At 45.6% G+C, this 25814-nt stretch overlaps 1 protein-coding gene across 1 annotated transcript in view; it reads right to left on the reverse strand.

Moving 5' to 3' along the window:
* The window catches only part of prex2 (phosphatidylinositol-3,4,5-trisphosphate-dependent Rac exchange factor 2), a 159067-nt gene that overhangs the window by 70979 nt on the left and 62274 nt on the right, over window positions 1-25814 (reverse strand). The window contains exons 11-15 of the mRNA XM_082970723.1: window positions 15530-15630; window positions 10071-10174; window positions 9862-9911; window positions 3517-3592; window positions 2645-2717 (exon numbers count right to left, since the gene is read on the reverse strand). Coding sequence (XP_082826849.1) covers window positions 2645-2717; window positions 3517-3592; window positions 9862-9911; window positions 10071-10174; window positions 15530-15630 — 404 coding nt within the window. The remainder of the gene's footprint in view (window positions 1-2644; window positions 2718-3516; window positions 3593-9861; window positions 9912-10070; window positions 10175-15529; window positions 15631-25814) is intronic.

Consider the following 25814-nt stretch of genomic DNA (forward strand, 5'->3'; position numbering starts at 1 on the left):
ATACATACATACATACATACATACATACATACATACATACATACATACATACATACATACATACATACATACATACATACACACACACACACACACACACACACACACATGAATACACACATACATACACATACACACACACACATAAATACACACACACACAAATACACACACAGACACACACACACACACACACACACACACACACACACACACACACACAGTTGAAGTCTGAAGTTTACATACACTTAGGTTGGAGTCATTAAAACTTGTTTTTCAACCACTCCACAAATGTCTTGTTAACAAACTATAGTTTTGGCAAGTCGGTTAGGACATCTACTTTGTGCATGACAAGTCATTTTTCCAACAATTATTTACAGACAGATTATTTCACTTATAATTCACTGTATCACAATTCCAGTAGGTCAGAAGTTTACATACACTAAGTTGACTGTGCCTTTAAACAGCTTGGAAAATTACAGAAAATGATCTCATGGCTTTAGAAGCTTCTGTTAGGCTAATTGACATAATTGGAGGTGTACCTGTGGATGGATTTCAAGGCCTACCTTGAAACTCAGTGCCTCTTTGCTTGACATCATGGGAAAATCAAAAGAAATCAGTCAAGACCTCAGAAAACCAATTGTAGACCTCCACAAGTCTGGTTTATCCTTGGGAGCAATTTCCCAATGCCTGAAGGTACCACGTTCATCTGTACAAACACTAGTACGCAAGTATAAACACCATGGGACCACGTAGCCGTCATACCGCTCAGGAAGTAGACGCGTTCTGTCTCCAAGAGATGAACGTACTTTGGTGCGAAAAGTGCAAATCAATCCCAGAACAACAGCAAAAGACCTTGTGAAGATGCTGGAGGAAACAGGTACAAAAGTATCTATATCCACAGTAAAACAAGTTCTATATCGACATAACCTGAAAGGCCGCTCAGCAAGGAAGAAGCCACTGCTCCAAAACCGCCATAAAAAAGTATGGAAAGACTATGGTTTGCAACTGCACATGGGGACAAAGATCGTACTTTTTGGAGAAATGTCCTCTGGTCTGATGAAACAAAAATAGAACTGTTTGGCCATAATGACCATCGTTATGTTTGGAGGAAAAAGGGGGAGGCTTGCAAGCCGAAGAACACCATCCCAACCGTGAAGCACGGGGGTGGCAGCATCATGTTGTGGGGGTGCTTTGCTGCAGGAGGGACTGGTGCACTTCACAAAATAGATGGCATCATGAGGCAGGAAAATTATGTGGATATATTGAAGCAACATCTCAAGACATTAGTCAGGAAGTTAAAGCTTGGTTGCAAATGGGTCTTCCAAATGGACAGTGACCCCAAGCATACTTCCAAAGTTGTGGCAAAATGCCTTAAGGACAACAAAGTCAAGGTATTGGGTTGTCCATCACAAAGCCCTGACCTCAATCCCATAGAAAATTTGTGGGCAGAACTGAAAAAATGTGTGCGAGCAAGGAGACCTACAAACCTGACTCAGTTACTCCAGTTCTGTCAGGAGGAATGGGCCAAAATTCACCCAACTTATTGTGGGAAGCTTGTGGAAGGCTACCCGAAACGTTTGACCCAAGTTAAACAATTTAAAGGCAATGCTACCAAATACTAATTGAGTGTATGTAAACTTCTGACCCACTTGGAATGTGATGAAAGAAATAAAAGCTGAAAGAAATCATTCTCTCTTCTATTATTCTGACATTTAACATTCTTAAAATAAGGTGGTGATCCTAACTGACCTAAGACAGGGAATTTTTACTTAGGATTAAATGTCAGGAATTGTGAAAAACTGAGTTTAAATGTATTTGGCTAAGGTGTATGTAAACTTCCGACTTCAACTGTACACACACACACACACATCTTTTTTCTTCTTCATTACCCTCATGATGCAACTAACTGCTTCAAACTACAATTCAGTTTAGCTTCATATTGAGCCAAATTACCAGCCAGTGTATGTAACAGTCATAACAACTAAAACCATCAAACTTTACTTTCTTTAATTTCCCCTCCCTCCCTCCCTCCCTCCCTCCCTCCCTCCCTCCCCCTCCCTCCCTCCCTCCCTCCCTCCCTCCCTCCCTCCATCTCTGTGTAATTTCACCATTCGTGCCGATAAGTTATTTGGCCTGTTAAGTGACCATTATAATGATTGACATTATATCTGATCCCGCCAGAGACAGAGGGAAATGTTGAGGAAACGGTTTCTTTCTTTCTGTCTCTCGGGGGGTATTCAATATTTCAAGGTCGAGGGTCTGTGTTTAGAACTTGTGTTGCCATGGAGTCCAGTTGACCCAAGTCCTTTCTGAGCTCCATCTTACTCTGCAAGCTGGCTCCCTCACTCTCTAATTTAAGAGTGTGTGTGTGTGTGTGTGTGTGTGTGTGTGTGTGTGTGTGTGTGTGTGTGTGTGTGTGTGTGTGTGTGTGTGTGTGTGTGTGTGTGTGTGTATTGTGGTGTTACATAGATGACATTTATGTAGATGAAGTGAAGAAATCTGCCCTCTCTGTCTGTCTGTCTGTCTGTCTGTCTGTCTGTCTGTCTGTCTGTCTGTCTGTCTGTCTGTCTGTCTGTCTGTCTGTCTGTCTGTCTGTCTGTCTGTCTGTCTGTCTGTCTGTCTGTCTGTCTGTCTGTCGTACCGTGGTGCATGAAGCCATTGTCACACAGCTCCTTCCCCAAGATCAACGACTCCTCCCTCGTCCTGCAGTCCCCCTAGAAAGAGAGAGAGCGAGAGAAAGGGGGGGATAGTGAGTGGAGAGAGAGAGGGGGGGGGAGAAAATAGCATGTTTAGAGAACGGTCAAAGTGTCACACTCACACCGTCCCTTTGTTCTTCTGTCCAACAGGCCTGCAGACCAGGCCAAACCACCACACCACACACACCACACACACACACACACACACACACACACACACACACACAGGATAGTTCCAGTCCTGAGTTGGTTCCATTGTAAAGCATTTCATTTACCGTCAGTCAGTATCCTGTATGAAACTATCAATCTGTGAAGCTCAAAGCTCCATGTCAGGACCAATAGAGATCAGTCATGTAGTTACAATGATGCTCCCTCACCGCCTGGCTTCCCCTAGTTCCTCTGTGGAACGGCAACCCGCGCGCACACACACACCCACACACACACACACACACACACACACACACACACACACACACACACACACACACACACACACACACACACACACTAGAAGACTCCGAGGTTTGTTTTGCGGTTTGTTGTCTCAGTCTGCGACCTCCGACCGGCCTGTTGACAAAACACACACTTCCCTGTTCCCTTTCTTCCTTCCTCTCTTTCATCTTTCAATGTTTTCCAGAGGGGGGGGGAGAAATGTGTTTCAAATATACATACATGTACATGCCAATAGAGACCATTCAGAATAACATGTGAAGGAGGGTTGGGGTCAGGGAGAGAAAGGAGGAAAGGTGTAGGGTTATGGGTTAGGGGTCAGGGGTTAGGGGTCAGGAAAAGAAAGGAGGTGAGATGTAGGTTTTACCTGTGCTATGAGCCAGTCTATCAACTTGTTGGCCATCACCACCGACTTGTACGTTCTCAAGTGGTAGTCCTTGTCCCTGGGTGGACAGAACAACAGAGATCCAGTTAGAACACGATGCAGGCTAGACACAGAACAGTTCTAATCAGACTTAGCACAGACTGAAGAACAGTTATAACAGTCCACATCAGCGAGTCCCCTTCAACTTGACATTTGAACAGTGAAAGTAACAAGGCCCAAGAACAAACGATCGTATGCCCCTGAGTTCTGTCAACTCGGAGCATCAAATGTAGACGTCTTACTGCCCCAACTGGATCCGGCTGTGGGAGACCCCAGAACATTTCTGTTATCCATTCATTCAGTATTGGTCAAGTACTTTGGTCAAGTACTTCATACTATCCATCAAAAGGTAATGTCCGTCAGCAGAGACGGTAACAGGCTGTGGGTCTACAGGAGAGGGGAGACCCTTGGTGCACCGTGGCTGAGTCCCAAATGGCGCCCTATTCCCCACATAGTGCTCCACCGTTGACTGCATAGGGAGCAGGGTGAAATCTGGGACCGTGTGTTATTAACCGTGTTACCACCATGACTGACTCAGTCAGCTGACCCTTCCTCTGCCTGCCAGACCGGGGAATGTCGCTGTCACACACACACACACACACACACACACACCACACACACACACACACACGCACACACACACACACACACACACACACGCACACACAGACCAGGAAATGTGACTGAACTGCATCGGTGGGTGATTTTCCCATGAACACGGGGATCTCCCTACGGACACACAGGGGCTTTGGTCAGAGCTGGAAAGTCCAGGACCACCACATAACTGTGTTAGACACCGGGTCTGGACACTGATGAGGGCGGGGCCGGTGTGATGTATGGGATTTGTTAGTCAGGCACGTTGCTCTGCTGTGCCATGCCCAGACCTCCAGGAAAAGAGCCAGGGAGGCAGGAGGCTGGGTGTTTTCCCCCTCAGAATTAGCGAGCGGGCCTGCGGGTATGGACGGACGGACGGGGGGGGGTTAAGAGCAGGCTGTCAGAGTGAAAAACGAGGGGTGAAGACTGGGCCAGCGGGAAGCCATATGCCTGGCATAAGGAGGCAGAGCTGAACTGAAACGTGGTTAAGGTCAGAGAGGAGTTTCAGCTTGCCTTTCACCCTCTGGATTACATTCCCTCTACCTGGGAGGTAGCCTGGCAGCCTCTTAGGGTTAAGACACGATTCTCCATCCTATTCCAGAAGTGTGCACTTGCAAACTCCCTGTCATGGATTTAAAATGGCTGCAGTGAGTTTCCAGCACTGTTAAACGTGAGAAAGGATTCAGATGGAAAAGGCAGCGTGTCCATATCGAACATGTAACAGATTCTAATTGTTATGGACACCGCAAAGGGCTACTCTGAGTCAATGTTCACGTCACAAGAAGTAATTCCCCTCAACCACACCCACTAATTGGGGGAAACAAACATTCTTTCCCATTGACCCTCGCTGTAAAAGAGCCAACTTTTGTCGATTTTTTTTGTTTGTTACACAGAAACAACAAAACACGCTGAAAAGCTGCTGTGAGTCAGTGGGGTAAAGAAAACCCCCTGAATGAGTAGGTGTTCTAACACTTTACACCGGTAGTGTATGAATATAATTACAAAAATATATATATATATATGGGAGATTGGAAATGACGCGGACAATTACGTTGATGGAAGCTACAATCTATCTGCAATATTAAAGCTGATCTAGCCCCTAAAATATATAATCATCATCATCATCATCATCATCATCATCATCATCGTCAGGCCCAGTCCAGCAAGGCGAGACTGTCAGGCATACTGGCACGCTTTTCATGATTTTACAAGCCATAGGAATTGAGTGGTTCATACCACATCATTGCGTGTCCTGTCATTAGATCCGGTAGAAGTGTAGGGCTCCGTCCAAAAATGGCCCAAGTCAAAAGTAGTGCATTAGGTTTGTCATTTGGAGCACAGACTATGACTGCGGGGGCTGCATGTATCCCTACAGGAGAGACGTGTAACACTAAAACGGGCCGAGGGACTCCGTTGTGGGGGCGGATTCACTGCTTTCTTGTGGGGAAAGCGGGGGCGTCACACACACACACACACACACACACACACACACACACACACACACACACACACACACTCGCTTCGTCAGCCAGGAAATTCCACCTAATTAGGTAGGGGCTGAACGCTCCAATTAGAGGCCTGGCATTCCAAGGGCCAGAGACCCATTGTGAAAGATACACACACGGCAGTGGCACTCATCACACACAGAGCCAGGAATGCATTGTGAGGGATTCTCTCTCTCTCTCTCTCTCTCTCTCACACACACGATCTTTCTCTCTCCCTCTCCTTCTGTCTCTCCCTCACAAAACCTTAGGCATGTTTCTACCCTGTGCCAACAAAGCTAGATTGACAGGGTCATCCACCACTCTAGCTAGCTTAAGTTAATGTACAGTACACTATTCTGTGTACAACTTATTCAATGGCAGACACACAGCTGAGCCTACCAGCAGGATAGGCTGGTAGACTTCAACTCTACTATACACCTCTACCCCCCACTATGGTCTCCTCCTCTCTCCTCCTCACACCTCCTCTCCTCATCTACCCCCTCTCCTCCTCTACCCCCTCTCTTCTACCCCCTCTCCTCATCTACCCCCTCTCCTCATCTACCTCCTCTCCTCATCTACCTCCTCTCCTCATCTACCTCCTCTCCTCCTCTACCCCATCTCCTCCTCTACCCCCTCTCCTCATCTACCTCCTCTCCTCATCTACCTCCTCTCCTCATCTACCCCCTCTCCTCATCTACCTCCTCTCCTCCTCTACCCCCTCTCTTCTACCCCCTCTCCTCATCTACCCCCTCTCCTCATCTACCTCCTCTCCTCATCTAACTCCTCTCCTCATCTACCTCCTCTCCTCATCTACCCCCTCTCCTCATCTACCTCCTCTCCTCATCTACCCCCTCTCCTCATCTACCCCCTCTCCTCATCTACCTCCTCTCCTCATCTACCCCCTCTCCTCATCTACCTCCTCTCCTCATCTACCCCCTCTCCTCATCTACCTCCTCTCCTCATCTACCCCCTCTCCTCATCTACCTCCTCTCCTCATCTACCCCCTCTCCTCATCTACCTCCTCTCCTCATCTACCTCCTCTCCTCATCTACCTCCTCTCCTCCTCTACCCCCTCTCTTCTACCCCCTCTCCTCATCTACCTCCTCTCCTCCTCTACCCCCTCTCCTCATCTACCCCCTCTCCTCATCTACCTCCTCTCCTCATCTACCCCCTCTCCTCATCTACCTCCTCTCCTCCTCTACCCCCTCTCTTCTACCCCCTCTCCTCATCTACCCCCTCTCCTCCTCTACCTCCTCTCCTCATCTAACTCCTATCCTCATCTACCTCCTCTCCTCATCTACCCCCTCTCCTCATCTACCTCCTCTCCTCATCTACCCCCTCTCCTCATCTACCCCCTCTCCTCATCTACCTCCTCTCCTCATCTACCCCCTCTCCTCATCTACCCCCTCTCCTCATCTACCTCCTCTCCTCATCTACCCCCTCTCCTCATCTACCTCCTCTCCTCCTCTACCCCCTCTCCTCTACCCCCTCTCCTCATCTACCCCCTCTCCTCATCTACCCCCTCTCCTCATCTACCCCCTCTCCTCATCTACCTCCTCTCCTCATCTACCCCCTCTCCTCCTCTACCCCCTCTCCTCTACCCCCTCTCCTCTACCCCTCTCCTCTACCCCCTCTCCTCTACCCCCACTATGGTGTGCTTCCTGACAGTTGGTCATGGTGTAACATCCATTCAGCAGAGCTACAGAGACGGACAGCCTGTCTGTATGGGCCATGGGGTGTGGGCATTGAAATGGAATGTATAGAAGTGACACAGTCCCTTATGTGTGACTGATGCAACGTGTATGTCTATATTGATCCTATGGTCTTTAGTGGGTCTGTAGCGTTTGGGGCTGGGACCTACATAAGCACAGAGAGGTGCCGTGGTCAGCAGACATCGATTTGAACGCTTTTAACATCCGATCTGAAACTGACCGTTCGAAGCTCTCAAGCAATCAATAGCAATGTTTAATAAATGAAGCTGTTTTTAGGAGGTCGATATTGCTTCTATACGTGCCTGTGTGCCAAATGGCACCCTATTCCCTTAATAGTGCACTACTTTTCACCAGGGTCCATCGAGCTCTGGTCAAAAGTAGTGCACTGTGTAGGGAATAGGGTTCTATTTGGGATGCGGACAGTGTCTGTTTGCAACAGTGTTAGCGCTCAGGATATAAAAATATATGGTGTCAAAGCCCATATCAGTCGACACGTCGCTTATCCTCCTAAATGTAAAACAGGTGCGATCTGGGTAATTCTGGCACGTCCGCTTCCTTCGCCACAGTACACGAAGCGGTCCGTTGCTCAGCGGAACAGAGCTGGGATGGAGAGCGTGTTAACTGACGGCACGTCCTCTTCCTTAGTGTTGTTTGTGTAACAATATGAAGAGAACATTAGCGAACGTTACTCTTTCATCCGTCCAGTATTGATGGAGTCATCAGCCCCTGTAGCTACAGTCTAACACCGTGGAATCATCCCACATGGCAACCTATTCCCTTTATAGTGCACTGCTTTTGACCAGAGCCCTATTGAATAGGTTGCCATTTGGGATGATTGCATGGTGTTCTGGCTAATGTGTTACACCAGAGGCCGTGTTTCTGTTGTTGGATGTCTGTGCTGGACATGAAATGGCCTGAAGCGATGCTTTGATTGAACTCTAATGAGTCTGTAGCTACAGGGGCTGATGACTCCATCAATACTGGATGGAAGAAACATTTCTCTTACAGGCACTGTGTTAATGCCTAAGTACTGTTAGCCCAATTAGAAGTGTGTGTAAAGTACTGTCCTGTGAGCACTACCCCCTCTCCTCTCCTCCTTTACCCCCTCTCCTCTCCTCCTTTACCCCGTCTCCTCTCCTCTTCTACCCCCTCTCCTCTCCTCCTTTATCCCGTCTCCTCTCCTCCTCCACCCCCTCGCTCTTCTCCTCCTCTACCCCCTCTTCTCCCTTTCTCTAACCCCTCTCCTCCTCTACCCCCTCTCCTCCCTTTCTCTAACCCCTCTCCTCTCCTCCTCTACCCCCTCTCTCTTCTCCTCCTTTACCCCCTCTCCTCTCCTCCTCTACCCCCTCTCCTCTCCTCCTCTACCCCCTCTCCCCCTCTACACCCTCTCCTCCTCTACACCCTCTCCTCCTCTACTCCCTCACTTCTCCTCCTCTACCCCCTCTCATCTCCTCCTCTACCCCCTCTTCTCCTCCTCTACCCCCTCTCCTCCTCCTCTACCCCCTCTCCTCCTCCTAGCTACAGGGGTGGATGGCTCCATTAGTATTGTTTGGAGTCAGTAGTAGACCTAGTGCTAGGACTATCCCTAGTACTGCCACACCAACTCCTTCCATCTCCCCTGCTCTCCTCTCTCTCAAACCTTGGCTCTCCTCTCTCTCAAACCTTGGCTCTCCCCTGCTCTCCTCTCTCTCAAACCTTGGCTCTCCTCTCTCTCAAACCTTGCCTCTCCCCTGCTCTCCTCTCTCTCAAACCTTGGCTCTCCCCTGCTCTCAAACCTTGGCTCTCCCCTGCTCTCAAACCTTGGCTCTCCCCTGCTCTCAAACCTTGCCTCTCCCCTGCTCTCAAACGTTGCCTCTCCCCTGCTCTCAAACCTTGGCTCTCCCCTGCTCTCAAACCTTGGCTCTCCCCTGCTCTCAAACCTTGCCTCTCCCCTCTCTCTCAAACCTTGCCTCTCCCCTGCTCTCAAACCTCGCCTCTCCCCTGCTCTCAAACCTTGCCTCTCCCCTGCTCCCCTCTCTCTCAAACCTTGGCTCTCCTCTCTCTCAAACCTTGCCTCTCCCCTGCTCCCCTCTCTCTCAAACCTAGGCTCTCCTCTCTCTCAAACCTTGCCTCTCCCCTGCTCTCCTCTCTCTCAAACCTTGGCTCTCCCCTGCTCTCAAACCTTGTCTTTCCAAACAATGACTTCATACTTTAGTTCATCATGTTATTTTCCCCTCTCATTTCTCCTTCTCTGTGGTGCTGGTGCTATTTAAAGTTCTGAGAACTGGGCGCTACGGTAACACTGGGCCGGCCCACCTGCCAGAGACGGGGAGAGACACGTGTAACGGACTGGAAGACACAGTGGCCACCTGGCGTGGCCTAGTCTGCGTCTCCCAAATGGCACCCTATTCCCTATATAGTGCACGACTTCAGACCTTAGCCCTATGGGCCTTGGTGGAAAGTATTCCACTACATAGGGAAACGGCTGTCACTTGAGACCCGTCCCTACCGTACTGTACCTGATGACCGGAGTGAAGAGACTATGGAGCCTGCAGAAGAGTCTCACACCCTGTAGGGAGGGAGACACAGAAAGAGAGATATTTCATTAGAGATATTAATACAGCTGAATGTTAGGACGGGTTTCCCAACACAACGGATCAGATGAGTGTCTCTTCATTCGGACTCCCCGGAAGAGGAGAACATTTAGAGCTAGTAGGGCGTTGGTTACCTTGGAGATGACGTCCTGCATGTCACTCCTGGGGTGGTAGGTCCCGTCGTCGTAGCGGAAACGGTACAGCACCGGTTCTGGCTTGAACTGGTGTTTGTCTGTGACTGAAGACACACTCGGGTTAAATACATTTGAAGCATGACATCACGGTTGGTTGGAGCGTTTTAGTTCGTCTTTTAAAAACGTCCAACGACTTGTGCATGGGTCCAACATACAAATCTTAGTCAAGTTTAGGGGGGGTGCTTTGGTAAATATAATATGTTTAACACATTCAAGCCATGACTGAACCAGTTCACTTGTTCTAGTGTGTCAGAGAACATTCAAATTGTAAAGCAGAGGGGTTACAGATAACAGCTGCTGTGTTAAAAAGCATCTCCCTTTCACTATACTTTACCAAGACCCTCCGAAAAGAAATCAGTTGGATCAGCATCTTGTACTGGTACTGTAGAATTGCATGTTCCATTAAAGTTATTATGAGAACTAATCCTGGATATTCCCCCTGTGGGTTCTACCTCATTAGCGTGTGTGTGTGTGTGTGTGTGTGTGTGTGTGTGTGTGTGTGTGTGTGTGTGTGTGTGTGTGTGTGTGTGTGTGTGTGTGTGTGTGTGCCCTGCGCCTGTGTGTGCGTGCCCACGCCTGTGTGTGTGTGTGTGTGTGTGTGTGTGTGTGTGTGTGTGTGTGTGTGTGTGTGTGTGTGTGTGTGTGTGTGTGTGTGTGTGTGTGTGTGTGTGTGTGTGTGTGTGTGTGTGTGTTAGAGAGAGAGCTTTCATGGGCTGGGAGTTAAGGGGGCTAGCCTCACCACCAGGGAGTAGAACTAACTAAAGTCTAAACCTCTGGACTCACTCGTCGCTAGGAAGCAATAAAGCAATGGGAGTGATTTAGGACCCCGCTTGGCCACAGGCCCAATTCTTTTGAGGAAAAAAATAAAACCCGTACAAAGCTGTAGGGAAAGGTACCGTGTGTGTGTGTCTGTGTGTGTGTGTCTGTGTGTGTCTGTGTAGGGTGCAGTGCAGTGTGAATGACGTAAGCAGGTCCCCGGCCACAGCTCTACACACTAAATGCATCACACAGTCCTAATCCGCAGCCATTTTAAACTATATTAAATAAACGGCATGGCGAGAAGAGATGGTTATATGTAAGCTGTTATCTAAACAGTCTGGTAGGAGAGAGGAGTTTTGAATAAGACATCTGCTCTACACTGGTCTATGTCAATAAAAAACATACGGGTGAAATTACTGGTCTGAAAGGCTTCACTTGTTCAACCCAAAGCTATCTCCCCCCCCCCCCCCCCATCACACACACACACACACACACACACACACACACACACACACACACACACACACACACACACACACACACACACACACACACACACACACACACACACAGAGAGACAGAGAGAGGTGGGCTGTGAAATGCTTAAAACACAGCACTCCTGAGATGCAGGATGCCTTATTAAAACTATTCAAGCTGGTTTTGGAGAGTGGCTGCTTCCCTAATATTTGGAACCAGGAGCTCATAACCCCCATATATGTATGTATGTATGTATGTATGTATGTATGTATGTATGTATGTATGTATGTATGTATGTATGTATGTATGTATGTATGTATGAAAGTATGTATGTATGTATGTATGTATGTATGTATGTATGTATGTATGTATGTACAGTTGAAGTCTGAAGTTTACATACACTTATGTTGGATTCATTCAAACTTGTTTTTCAACCACTCCACAAATGTCTTGTTAACAAACAATCGTTTTGGCAAGTCGGTTAAGACATCTACTTTGTGCAATTTTTCAAACAATTGTTTACAGACAGATTATTTCACTTATAATTCACTGTATCACAATTCCAGTAGGTCAGAAGTTTACATACACTTAGTTGACTGTGCCTTTTAAACAGCTTGGAAAATTCCAGAAAATGACGTCATGACTTTAGAAGCTTCTGTTAGGCTAATTGACATCATTTGAGTCAATTGGAGGTGTCCCTGTGGATGTATTTCAAGGTCTACCTTCAAACTCAGTGCCTCTTTGCTTGACATCATGGGAAATTCAAAAGAAATCAGCCAAGACCTCGAAAAAAAATTGTAGACCTCCACAAGTCTGGTTCATCCGTTGGGAACAATTTCCAAACGCTTGAAGGTACCACTTTCATCTGTACAAACAATAGTTCGTAAGTATAAACACCATGGGACCACACAGCCGTCATACCGCTCAGGAAGGAGACGCGTTCTGTCTCCTAGAGATGAACGTACTTTGGCGCAAAAAGTGCAAATCAATCCCAGAAAAACAGCAACGGACCTTGTGAAAATGCTGGAGGAAACAGGTACAAAAGTATCTATATCTACAGTAAAACGAGTACTATATCAACATAACCTGAAAAGCCGCTCAGCAAGGAAGAAGCCACTGCTCCAAAACCGCCATAAAAAAGGCAGACGACGGTTTGTAACTGCACATGGGGACAAAGATCGTACTTTTTGGAGAAATGTCCTCTGGTCTGATGAAACAAAAATAGAACTGTTTGGCCATAATGACCATCGTTATGTTTGGAGGAGAGAGGGGGAGGCTTGCAAGCTGAAGAACACCATCCCAACCATGAAGCACGGGGGTGGAAGCATCATGTTGTGGGGGTGCTTTGCTGCAGGAGGGACTGGTGCACTTCACAAAATAGATGGCATCATGAGGAGGAAAATTATGTGGATATATTGAAGCAACATCTCAAGATATCAGTCAGGAAGTTAAAGCTTGGTCGCAAATGGGTCTTCCAAATGGACAATGACCCAAAGCATACTTCCAAAGTTGTGGCAAAATGGCTTAAGGACAACAAATTCAAGGTATTAGAGTGGCCATCATAAAGCCCTGACCTCAATCCCATAGAAAATTGTGGGCAGAACTGAAAAAGCATGTGAGTGCAAGGAGGCCTACAAACCTGACTCAGTTACACCAGCTCTGTCAGGAGGAATGGGCCAAAATTCACCCAACTTATTGTGGGAAGCTTGTGGAAGGCTACCCGAAACATTTGACCCAAGTTAAACAATTTAAAGGCAATGCTACCAAATACTAATTGAGTGTATGTAAACTTCTGACTCACTGGAAACGTGATGAAAGAAATAAAAGCTGAAATAAATCAATCTCTCTATTATTATTCTGACATTTCACATTTTTAAAATAAAGTGGTGATCCTAACTGACCTAAGACAGGGAATTGTTACTAGGATTAAATGTCAGGAATTGTGAAAAACTGAGTTTAAATGTTTTTGGCTAAGGTGTATGTAAACCTCCGACTTCAACTGTATATGACTGCCATAGCCAGAGGGACATCTCATGATCATTAGTTCCCCGAAGTATTGACATTGTATCTAACTTACAAATAATACATAGGGGAACCATCACCCATGTACATTTAATTGTTTATTTAATAATCACTGTTTTTTATTATTCTTTAAAAAAAATGATATAAATGTATCGACCGAAGATTACACAGTACAACAGCAGTAGTGTTTTACCTGTATACATGATTACATGTACTATTATTATTACTACTACTGAAATTAACTGTGTTTCATTAATCTTATTTACTGAAATGCTGCACCACTATACTGGCAATATCTAGAAATTGTATTTCATGCCAATAAAGCAATCTGAATTTGAGAGCAGGGAGCGAGAGAGGTGGAGAGCGAAGAGAGAATGAAGAGAGAGCGAGAGAGAGAACGGAGAGAGAGCGAGAGAGAGAATGAAGAGAGAGCGAGAAAGAGAGCACAAAGAGAGAGAGAGAGACAGAGAGAGAGAGAGAGCGTGCGAGAGAGCGAGAAAGAGAGCACGAAGAGAGAGCGAGAGAGAGAGCACGAAGAGAGAGCGAGAGAGAGAACGAAGAGAGAGCGAGAAAGAGAGCACGAAGAGAGAGCGAGAGAGAGAGCACGAAGAGAGAGCGAGAGAGAGAACGAAGAGAGAGCGAGAAAGAGAGCACGAAGAGAGAGCGAGAGAGAGAACGAAGAGAGAGCGAGAAAGAGAGCACGAAGAGAGAGCGAGAAAGAGAACGAAGAGAGAGCGAGAGAGAGAGCACGAAGAGAGAGCGAGAAAGAGAGCACGAAGAGAGAGCGAGAAAGAGAGCACGAAGAGAGAGCGAGAAAGAGAGCACGAAGAGAGAGCGAGAAAGAGAGCACGAAGAGAGAGCGAGAAAGAGAGCACGAAGAGAGAGCGAGAGAGAGAGCACGAAGAGAGAGCGAGAAAGAGAGCACGAAGAGAGAGCGAGAGAGAGAGCACGAAGAGAGAGCGAGAGAGAGAGAGCAACCTTGGGAAAATCCTCTGCATTAACAGCAGACATTTCCTCAGTGAAAACAATGTACTGAGCAAATGTCAAATTGGCTTTTTACCAAATTACAGTACGACAGACCTAAATGACAAATAAAACAAAAACCAAAACAAAGGCAAAGTCTCCTCATGCTTTGCTGATTTGGCGGCAGGGTAGCCTAGTGGTTAGAGCGGTGGACTAGCAACCGAAGGGTTGCAAGTTCGAATCCCTGAGCTGACAAGGTACAAATCTGTCGTTCATCCCCTGAACAGGCAGTTAACCCACTGTTCCTAGGCGTCACTGAAAATAAGATTTTTTTTAGTTAAATAAAGGTAAAAAAAAAAGTTTTAACTCAATTTGGCATGAGGGTTTGCTATTCAAATTTATGGAAAGTGGTGTTGAGGGAAAAGCATACGACATTATAAAATCCATGTACACAAACAACAAGTGTGCGGTTAAAATTGGCAAAAAAAACACACACATTTCTTTTCACAGGGCCGTGAGGTGAGACAGGGATGCAGCTTAAGCCCCACGATCTGAGATACAAGGCAAGAAGGGCCTTCTATGCCATCAAAAGGAACATCAAATTCTGGCAAAAAATACTTAAATCAGTTATAGAATCCATTGCCCTTTATGGTTGTGAGGTCTGGGGTCCGCTCACCAACCAAGAATTCACAAAAATGGGACAAACACCATATTGAGACTCTGCATGCAGAATTCTGCAAAAATATCCTCCGTATACAACGTAAAACACCAAATAATGCATGCAGAGCCGAATTAGGCCGATACCCGCTAATTATCAAAATCTAGAAAAGAGCCATTAAAAACAAACCCAATTTTCGATAAACTCCCATATCTACTGGGTGAAATACCACAGTGTGCCATCCCAGCAGCAAGATTTGTGACCTGTTGTCACAAGAAAAGGTCAACCAGTGAAGAACAAACCCATTGTAAATACAACCCATGTCTATATTTATTTATCTTCCCTTTTGTACTTTAACCATTTGTACATCGTTACGACACGACATAATGGCATAATGACATTTGAAAAGTCATTTTTTTATTGTTCATTATCTATTTCACTTGCTTTGACAAAATCACTGAAGGCCAAATTGGAGAACCCTGGACTAGATGATGAACGTACAGTATAGTGAATCACTTACCATGGTGTATGATTCCATTCTCCAGTAGAGCCTGTCCCAGATGAACCCCCTCCTCTGGGTTATCAGTCTCCCCAATGTCCACCAGCCAGCTCACAAACTCACTGGGGGGGGGGACAGGAAATAACACAATACCGTTAATAACACAACACTAATGTCCACCAGCCAGCTCACAAACTCACTGGGGGGGGGGGACAGGAAATAACACAATACCGTTAATAACACAACACTAATGTCCACCAGCCAGCTCACAAACTCACTGGGGGGGGGGGGACAGGAAATAACACAATACCGTTAATAACACAACACTAATGTCCACCAGCCAGCTCACAAACTCACTGGGGGGGGGGGACAGGAAATAACACAATACCGTTAATAACACAACACTAATGTCCACCAGCCAGCTCACAAACTCACTGGGGGGGGGGGGACAGGAAATAACACAATACCGTTAATAACACAACACTAATGTCCACCAGCCAGCTCACAAACTCACTGGGGGGGGGGGGGACAGGAAATAACACAATACCGTTAATAACACAACACTAATGTTCACCAGCCAGCTCATTAACTCACAGGGGGGGGGGGGGGGGGGGGACAGGAAATAACACTTTGTCTATCATAAAGTCACCGGGGACACACAAAAACAATTCAAAACCGCCAAACAATGGTCACTGTGGAGACTTAAAACATACAAGACCAAAACACTAATTGAGAAGACGTAAATCTAAAACACTGCTCATCCGCCGACCCAGGACACAAACTCACTGGGGACACACAAAACGACAGTGCAATGAAAAGACCATCATTCCACAGAAATGACAGGAACATGCTGGAAGATGAACGGTTACGAAAGCACCAGTCCAGCAAATGTAGCTTAATTGAGGGAGTAGGCAATGGTCCAATGGATGTCTCTACGGCAGTGAACGTGGAGAAGGAGCAGAATGCCTCAGATAAATAATAGGGTCCCAGACAGTGTTTTTAACACCATAACAAACACCTTCTCAAAAGATAAAGTTTCTACAAATGTTCCCCTAAATAGACATGGCTATGGCAAAAAATACAGGCAACGTTCCAAATTACACCCTTCCTTTTCCCTAAATAGTAGTGATGGAGGGGAAAAAAATGGATAGTTACATATCGCAATATTATTTTGGGATGATAATATATTGATATTTGAATACTAGTATCGATTTGTAAAAAAAAATATTTATACTAATGTACAGTAGTAAGCATTAGCTAGCGCTCACTAGCATAGGGCTCTGGTCAAAAGTAGTGCACTGTATAGGGAATCGCATGCCATTTGGGCCACAGTCTTACTGCTGACCAGATTCTTATTTATTTTTGGGGGTCTTTTCTGTTTGTTAAATCTCCTGGGGGGGGGGGGGGGGTTTAGTTCATCTGTTTGTCTTGTCCAACTGTGCTCTTATTTGTTTTTGACAAACACATGACACCCATCAAATCTGTGAGTGTCTGGTGGCTTTCTGAGTAGAGTTGGTAAAAACAGACATCATTTTGATGTTGATCATTTCGGACTAGGGAGGAAACAAACAGCAAGAGTAGAAATAAACACCGTCCCCAATCGAATTCCTTATGGCCTAAACAAGCTAAATAGGATACTTCTGTATAATTCTGTAATCCTGCGGGAGAGAGTGAGAGAGACAGAGAGAAGGAGAGTAGACAGAAAAAGATGGACAGAGAGAACGGAGAGAGACAGAGAGAGAGAAAGATATCAGATTAATCCTCAGCATTCCCTGCCTCCACAGAACCCCAACAAACATGCCCAGCTTCACCAGCGGAATTCTGTGGTCTTCCTAAACTGTTGTTCAAAACAACTGGGAACTGGGAAAAATACGAGGTCAAATCATGACGTCGGTGATCTTCAGGTCGGAGCTCTAGACAGAGTCCCGAGTTGGTATTCCGACTTGGATGACCATTCAAATAGATTTTTCCCAGTCAGAGATCGTTTTTGTCCAGAGTTCACTGACGTCAGAAGTCGGAGATTTCCGAGTTCCCAGGTGTTTTGAACGCGGCATGTCTTCGAAACTCCCAACCGGGAATAACAGTAGAGTCACTGCAGAGCGAAGGGCTGGGGCAGGAGGGTGTGTGTGTGTGTGTGTGTGTGTGTGTGTGTGTGTGTGTGTGTGTGTGTGTGTGTGTGTGTGTGGATGGTAGGAGTGAAGGACAGGACAGGGCAGGGCTGTCGGGGGCTGGAATGATCTCAGAGAAATAAATCTCCTGGTTTCTCTACTCTCCCCACGGCACACCTAGCTTCCTCCCTTTCCTTCTCTCCCCCTTTCCTCCACCTCTTACCCACATTCTATCTTTCCCCTCGCCCTCCTTCTCCCCTTCTCCTCTCTCTCATTCCGTCTCCTATCTCCACTACCAGAGTGGACAGAGCCAGATGAGAAAACCACCAGAATGGAGGATAAATTAGTCAGACTGTCAACCCCCTGTCACCCTGCCACAGAGAGAAAAACACCCGGGAGTAATACAGGTCACTTACGCCATGAATGGCAGCCTGGAACAGTTTCAATCTTCTCCCTGTCTGCATCCCAAATGGCACACTATTCCCCATGGGCCCTGGTCAAAAGTAGTGTGCACTATAAAGGGAATAGGGTGATATTTCGGCCCCGGCGACCCACAGTCCACACTAGTTGACACTGAGTGTACAAAACAACGTGCTCTTTCCGTGACATAGACTGAGCGCGAGAAGAATCCAGGTGAAGGCTGGAACGGTGTATGGTACGGTGGAACGGTGTATGGTACGGTGGAACAGTGTATGGTACGGTGGAACGGTGTATGGTACGGTGGAACGGTGTATGGGTACGGTGGAACGGTGTATGGTACGGTGGAACGGTGTATGGTAGTAGGTGCTAGGCGCACCCGGTTTGAATGTGTTTAAGAACTGCAACAATACTGGGTTTTTCACGCTCAACAGTTTCCCGTGTGTATCAACTTGACACAACTGTGGGAGGCGTTGGAGTCAACATGGGCCAGCATCCCTGTGGAACACTTTCCACACCTTGTGGAAAGGAAAGGGCAAGGGGATAGCTTGTCAGTTGCAAAACTGAATGCATTCAATCGAAATGTGTCTTCCACATTTAACCCAACCCCTCTGAAACAGAGAGTCCATGCCCGACTAATTGAGGCTGTTCAGAGGGCAAAAGGGGGTGCAACTCACTATTAGGAAGGTGTTCCTAATGTTTTGTACACTCCGTGTATATGCAGGCTTGATTTCAATGCATACCTACTTGTCTCAAGGCGTATAATACTATTGGTAAGAGGCCCTTAGCAGGTTTATATTCAATACAGGAAGCAATAAACCTCAAGCTAAATATTTGTACTGAGTTTGTTTGTATTCTGTAAGTCTTGGCATGTTTACAAAAGACACAAAGTAAACAATAACCTTACTGTAACAATATATTAGCAACGCATTGCTCCAAAAACGTAAACCTGACATCACAAAAGAGGATTTGTTTACTAGTGAGCCCCATCTCTGTCTGGCGCGCGTGTGTTTGTGCGTGTGTGTATTACACATCTCCAATGGAATGACAACTGCCTGAAGATGGCTACCACAAGTGGATTCTGTTGGATATTATCTGATCCCAGACCACAATTAAACCCCAGCACTTAGAGAGGAGTTCACAACTTGTAAATTCACTGACACGACTCAGAGAGACAGAGAGACTGAGAAAGAAAGAGACTCAGAACTTCCAGGGGGGTTCTCTCTCACATACCTCCACACACACACACACACACACACACACACACACACACACACACACACACACACACACACACACATACCTCCACACACACACACACATACCTCCCACACACACACACACACACACACACACACACACACACACACACACACACACACACACACACACACACACACACACATACCTCCACACACACACACACATACCTCCACACACACACACACACCACACACACACACACATACCTCCACACACACACACACATACCTCCACACACACACACACACACACACACACACACACACACACACACACACACACACACACACACACACACACACACCACACACACACACATACCTCCACACACACACATACCTCCACACACACACACACATACCTCCACACACACACACACATACCTCCACACACACACACACACACATACCTCCACACACACACCTCCACACACACACACACATACCTCCACACACACACACACCCACACCTCCACACACACACACACACACACACACACACACACACACACACACACACACACACACACACACACACACACACACACACACACACACACACACAGAGCTGGGACGATAAACAGAAAACGATCGACACTGACCAAACAGGCTAGTAATCGTGGACATTTTGCTGATATTGTTCATTACGATAAATAACCTACAGGGCCCTATACGATAAATAACCTACAGGGCCCTATACGATAAATAACCTACAGGGCCCTATACGATAAATAACCTACAGGGCCCTATACGATAAATAACCTACAGGGCCCTATACGATAAATAACCTACAGGGCCCTATACGATAAATAACCTACAGGGCCCTATACGATAAATAACCTACAGGACCCTATACGATAAATAACCTACAGGGCCCTATACGATAAATAACCCATAGGGCCCTATACGATAAATAACCCATAGGGCCCTATACGATAAATAACCTACAGGGCCCTATACGATAAATAACCCATAAGGCCCTATACGATAAATAACCTACAGGGCCCTATACGATAAATAACCTACAGGGCCCTATACGATAAATAACCTACAGGGCCCTATACGATAAATAACCTACAGGGCCCTATACGATAAATAACCTACAGGGCCCTATACGATAAATAACCTACAGGACCCTATACGATAAATAACCTACAGGGCCCTATACGATAAATAACCTACAGGGCCCTATACGATAAATAACCCATAGGGCCCTATACGATAAATAACCTACAGGGCCCTATACGATAAATAACCTACAGGGCCCTATACGATAAATAACCTACAGGGCCCTATACGATAAATAACCTACAGGGCCCTATACGATAAATAACCTACAGGACCCTATACGATAAATAACCTACAGGGCCCTATACGATAAATAACCCATAGGGCCCTATACGATAAATAACCCATAGGGCCCTATACGATAAATAACCTACAGGGCCCTATACGATAAATAACCCATAGGGCCCTATACGATAAATAACCTACAGGGCCCTATACGATAAATAACCTACAGGGCCCTATACGATAAATAACCTACAGGGCCCTATACGATAAATAACCTACAGGGCCCTATACGATAAATAACCTACAGGACCCTATACGATAAATAACCTACAGGGCCCTATACGATAAATAACCTACAGGGCCCTATACGATAAATAACCCATAGGGCCCTATACGATAAATAACCCATAGGGCCCTATACGATAAATAACCTACAGGGCCCTATACGATAAATAACCCATAGGGCCCTATACGATAAATAATCCATAGGGCCCTATACGATAAATAACCCATAGGGCCCTATACGATAAATAACCCATAGGGCCCTATACGATAAATAACCCATAGGGCCCTATATGATAAATAACCCATAGGGCCCTATACGATAAATAACCCATAGGGCCCTATACGATAAACAACCCATAGGGCCCTACTAGGGAGATGTGAAGTTGGACATTAAATCAGTTTGCTAATATGGGTGATTGTTAATCGGACAATTGATAGCTACAACATTCAAAGTGGAAAAAGTCGTTTTGAAAGGGTAAGGCCGGACAAAGTTGAATTACTGTTTAACGGATGCCCCGCCTTACTTTTCTCCACACCCCGGAAGAAAAAAAAAGGGTGTTATTTTTGGGGCAATATATGCGGCACTTTGTTTATAATGCACTGTCCGCTCTCCCTTCAGGCTTTCCCAAGTTTATGTGCAAGAGAGAAAACAGCCTCAGATCAGGCGCTCAGATCATGTTCCAGCCTCGGATTGGACAGTGAAACACCCGCTGGCACCTGCAGGAAACGTGCAGATGTTTCATTTCTCTCATGCAGTCATGGCTGAAGCCGGCGCAAATTTCTACTTTTTACGTGTCCAGGTTGAACGTGGGACGTCCCTCATAAACAAACAGTGGGTTAAATTCATGGTTAATCATTTTCAGTTCTATTAGAAGCGATTAATAGACGAAACCACAATGTCATTGAACCAATTGACTGGCCTGAAATCAGGGCATTCATCAGCAAAGACGCAGTGCAAGCTGATAGTATTTTGGACAACCAAATTTAAGTCAAAATGATTGATGAAATCGAAGTGTGTCAGCTGTATTTGTGATTCATAACTTACATTTTTACCGGTACTACCAGTAGCACTAGGTCGTCATTGTAAATACGAATTTGTTCTCAACTGACTTGCCTAGTTCAATAAAGGTTCAATATATATAATTTTTTTTAAGTAGTAGGCCAACCAATAACACCAAGACGGAATGCGTTTGAAGAGATGATGCACCGCAGAGAACAGCTAGCATGTCCAGAAAGTACATGGCCAGTGGCACGCGCACACTCAGGTGCAGATCAGCAGCTCCACAGCGATGTTAGCGACCGTCTCCAAGGTGGGGGCTTTTCGTGGCAGCCAGACGAGACAATCGAAGGAGGATGCGGTGAGCAAAGTTACTGGGCTGGAATGTAGTCAAGCTTGCTCTATATAGACTGATGCTTCTAATTGTGCATGTTAAAAAACATTTTTTTTTTGTCGTATTTTGATGATGAAAGGTTATACACTATGGTTGGATTTATGTATTAATTTAACTTGATTGACCTAACTAGACCTGACTTGATTGACCCTCTTTCTACAAGGCCTCTAGTCTATGAGAGGCCTAATCATATTGGTATGAATATTTTGTTAACGTCTATAGGCTACAGTGACGCATTCAGGTAATGAACTCGTTACTATGCATCGACATCTTAATTTGATTACAATTATTTATTGTCAATCATTCTTGAATTAGAAAGAAAAAAAACGTCAAATAGTCTATTACCCTAGACGTCACATTAAATTATGAGATTGGATTGCACTTTTTTTTTAATCAGGAATAAAGAAACCGTCACAAGTTAATCCTCCCATTGTGTTTCATTTCTAATGGTTGGAACAACATTGTAACATTCTTTTTAAGCAAAATTGTGTCGGGTTTTCTTTATAGAACTCTTGAAACTCACATTAGGCCTAGAACGTGCACAAGCACCTATGACAATGTGGTAAAGTACTGTTATTCCTTATCCAATTCACATATTTATTTTGTATTTATTTTTCGCTCGCTCGCCTCACTTTTCTGGGGGGAAAATCCGTTATACAGTGAATCAATTTTGTCTGGCCTAAGACAAAAACAATAACTGTTCGTGCACGTTCATATTTTAAAACGCATTTAAATATGTCCACAGAGGTGTTCGACAAGACAAGTAGGGGCTAGTATATAGTGGGATATGTTTTCATAGGCTTAATGAGCTTTCATGGGCTTACACACAGAAACTTGTAGCTAAGTACTCAACCATACCGTACTCAACCATATGGGCTTTTGAATGTCAGAGTAATCACCAATATACAGTGCATTCGGAAAGTATTCAGACCCTTTGACTTTGTCCACTTTGTTACGTTACTGCCTTATTCTAAAATGTATTAAATCGTTGTTTTTTTCTCATCAATCTAGACTCATTAACCAATAATTACATGGCAAAAACAGGTTTTTAGAATGTTTGCAAATGTATAAAAAAAATGGAAATGTCACATTTACATAAATATTCAGACCCTTTATTCAGTACTTTGTTGAAGCACCTTTGGCAGTGATTACAGCCTTGAGTCTTCTTGGGTATGACGCTACAAGCTTGGCACACCTGTATTTGGGGAGTTTCTCCTATTCTTCTCTGCAGATCCTCTCAAGCTCTGTCAGGTTGGATGAGGAGAGTTGCTGCACAGCTATTTTCAGGTCTCTCAAGAGATGTTCGATCGGGTTCAAGTCCGGGCTCTGGCTGGGCCACTCAAGGACATTCAGAGACTTGTCCTGAAGCCACTCCTGCGTTGTCTTGGCTGTGTGCTTAGGGTCATTGTCCTGATGGAAGGTGAACCTTCGCCCCAGTCTGAGGTCCCTAGCGCTCTGGAGCAGGTTTTCATCAAGGTTCTCTCTGTTCTTTGCTCTGTTCATCTTTCCGTCAATCCTGACTAGTCTCCCAGTCCCTGCCGCTGAAAAACATCCCCACAGCATGATGCTGCCACCACCATGCTTCACCGTATGTATGGTGCCAGGTTACCTTCAGACGTGATGCTTGGCATTCAGGCCAAAGAGTTCAATCTTGGTTTCATCAGACCACAGAATCTTGTTTCTCATGGTCTGAGTCCTTTAGGTGTCTTTTGGCAAACTCCAAGCGGGCTGTCATGTGCCTTTTACTGAGGAGTGGCTTCTGTCTGGCCACTCTACCATAGAGGCCTGATTGGTGGAGGGCTGCAGAGATGGTTGTCCTTCTGGAAGGTTCTCCCATCTCCACAGGGTTCTTATTCACCTCCCTAAACAAAGCCCTTCTCCCCGGATTGCTCAGTTTGGTCGGGCGGCCAACTCGAGGAAGAGTCTTGATGGTTCCAAACTTCTTCCATTTAAGAATGATGGAGGCCACTGTGTTCTTGGGGACCTTCAATGCTGTAGAAATGTTTTGGTTCCCTTCCCAAGATCTGTGACACGACACATTCCTGTCTCGGAGCTCTACGGACAATTCCTTCGACCACATGGCTTGGTTTTTGCTCTGACATGCACTGTCAACTGTGGGATCTTATATAGACAGGTGTGTGCCTTTCCAAATCATGTCCAATCAATTGAATTTATCACAGATGGAGTCCAATCTAGTTGTAGAAACAGCTCAAGGATTACCAATGGAAACAGGATGCACCTGAGCTCAATTTCGATTCTCATAGCAAAGGGTCTGAATATTTAAGGTGTTTGTTTTTAATAAAATGTTTCAAAATGTATGAAATACTTATGTTAATAAGATATCTGTTTTCAGTTTTTATTAAATGTGATACATTTTCAAAAAACTGTTTTTGCTTTGTCATGATGGGGTATTGTGTGTAGATTGATGAGGGAAAAAAAGATTTAATACATTTTAGAATAAGGCTGTAAAGTAAAAAAAAATGGAAAAAGGGAAAGGGTCGGAATACTTTCTGAAGACACAGTCTGATCTTTCTAGCTCACAGAACCTTTTCCAGACCACTATAGAACCACTGAAGAGAATCTCTGTAGAACCGGTATGAATTACCGTATGCAGATCATAAGGCTCTGATCAAAAGTAGTGCACTATACAGGGAATATGGTGCTATTTGGGACACAGACGGTATGTCTACACACAAACCAAAGGAGAGAGAACCGGTTGTCGTTCCACACCCAAAACCCAAAATAGTTAGACAGCACTTTACACCCTATCTCAGACTACTCTGTGAGGCACTCTACTAGAGAGAGGGAGAGAGCGGGAGGGGGAGCAAGAGACAGAAAGAGGGAGAGAGCGAGAGAAAGGGGGGGGGGGGGGGCTTAGCTGTGCTCCAGACCACACCACTCCATATGCACCATATGCTCCTAACCAGCACTAAGATCTAAGGCCCAGCGTTTGATTATCTTATTAAAGTCCACTTAACCCAGCCTGGTTGCTCCAGTATGGGCCTGTAGGGTCTATGCCAGGCGTTGAGTGTGAATGTCACACCATCATTTGGAGCATGGCTGGATTGATTCTGTTCAGGCTTTAACTAGATGGACTTAGCTGTTACTGACGGCTGTCTGATTGAAGCTCAAGGCTTAGTCCAAATTGGCTCCCTATTCCCTATATAGTGCACTTCTTTTGACCAGCTCCGTGGACCCTGGTCAAATGTAGGGCACTATATAGGGAATAGGGTATTTTAGACTCATTCGAAGTCTGTTTTTCGTACAGCATGTGACAGCCGATTGTGTTTTGTAATGTCTAGGATTGCAGTATACCACCAGAAGAGGTCTATTGGATGTCTGGAAAGGGCTGAGGAAGCACAGAGCTTTGACAAAGACAGTGTTGTGGTTTATAAAGCCCTTGTTAACGGTTCCTTTGTATGTAGTCGTGCTACGTTCAGTCCACTCACAAACTGTCTGGTCGATCAATAAGCTAGTCTAGAGTCACCAAATAATGTCAATGTATGTCTCCTAATGGTCTGGCTACCCAGGATCAAAGTTGGAAATATCC

Source organism: Salmo salar, chromosome 29, assembly GCF_965601325.2.
Source record: "Salmo salar chromosome 29, fSalSal1, whole genome shotgun sequence".
Taxonomy (NCBI): domain Eukaryota; kingdom Metazoa; phylum Chordata; class Actinopteri; order Salmoniformes; family Salmonidae; genus Salmo; species Salmo salar.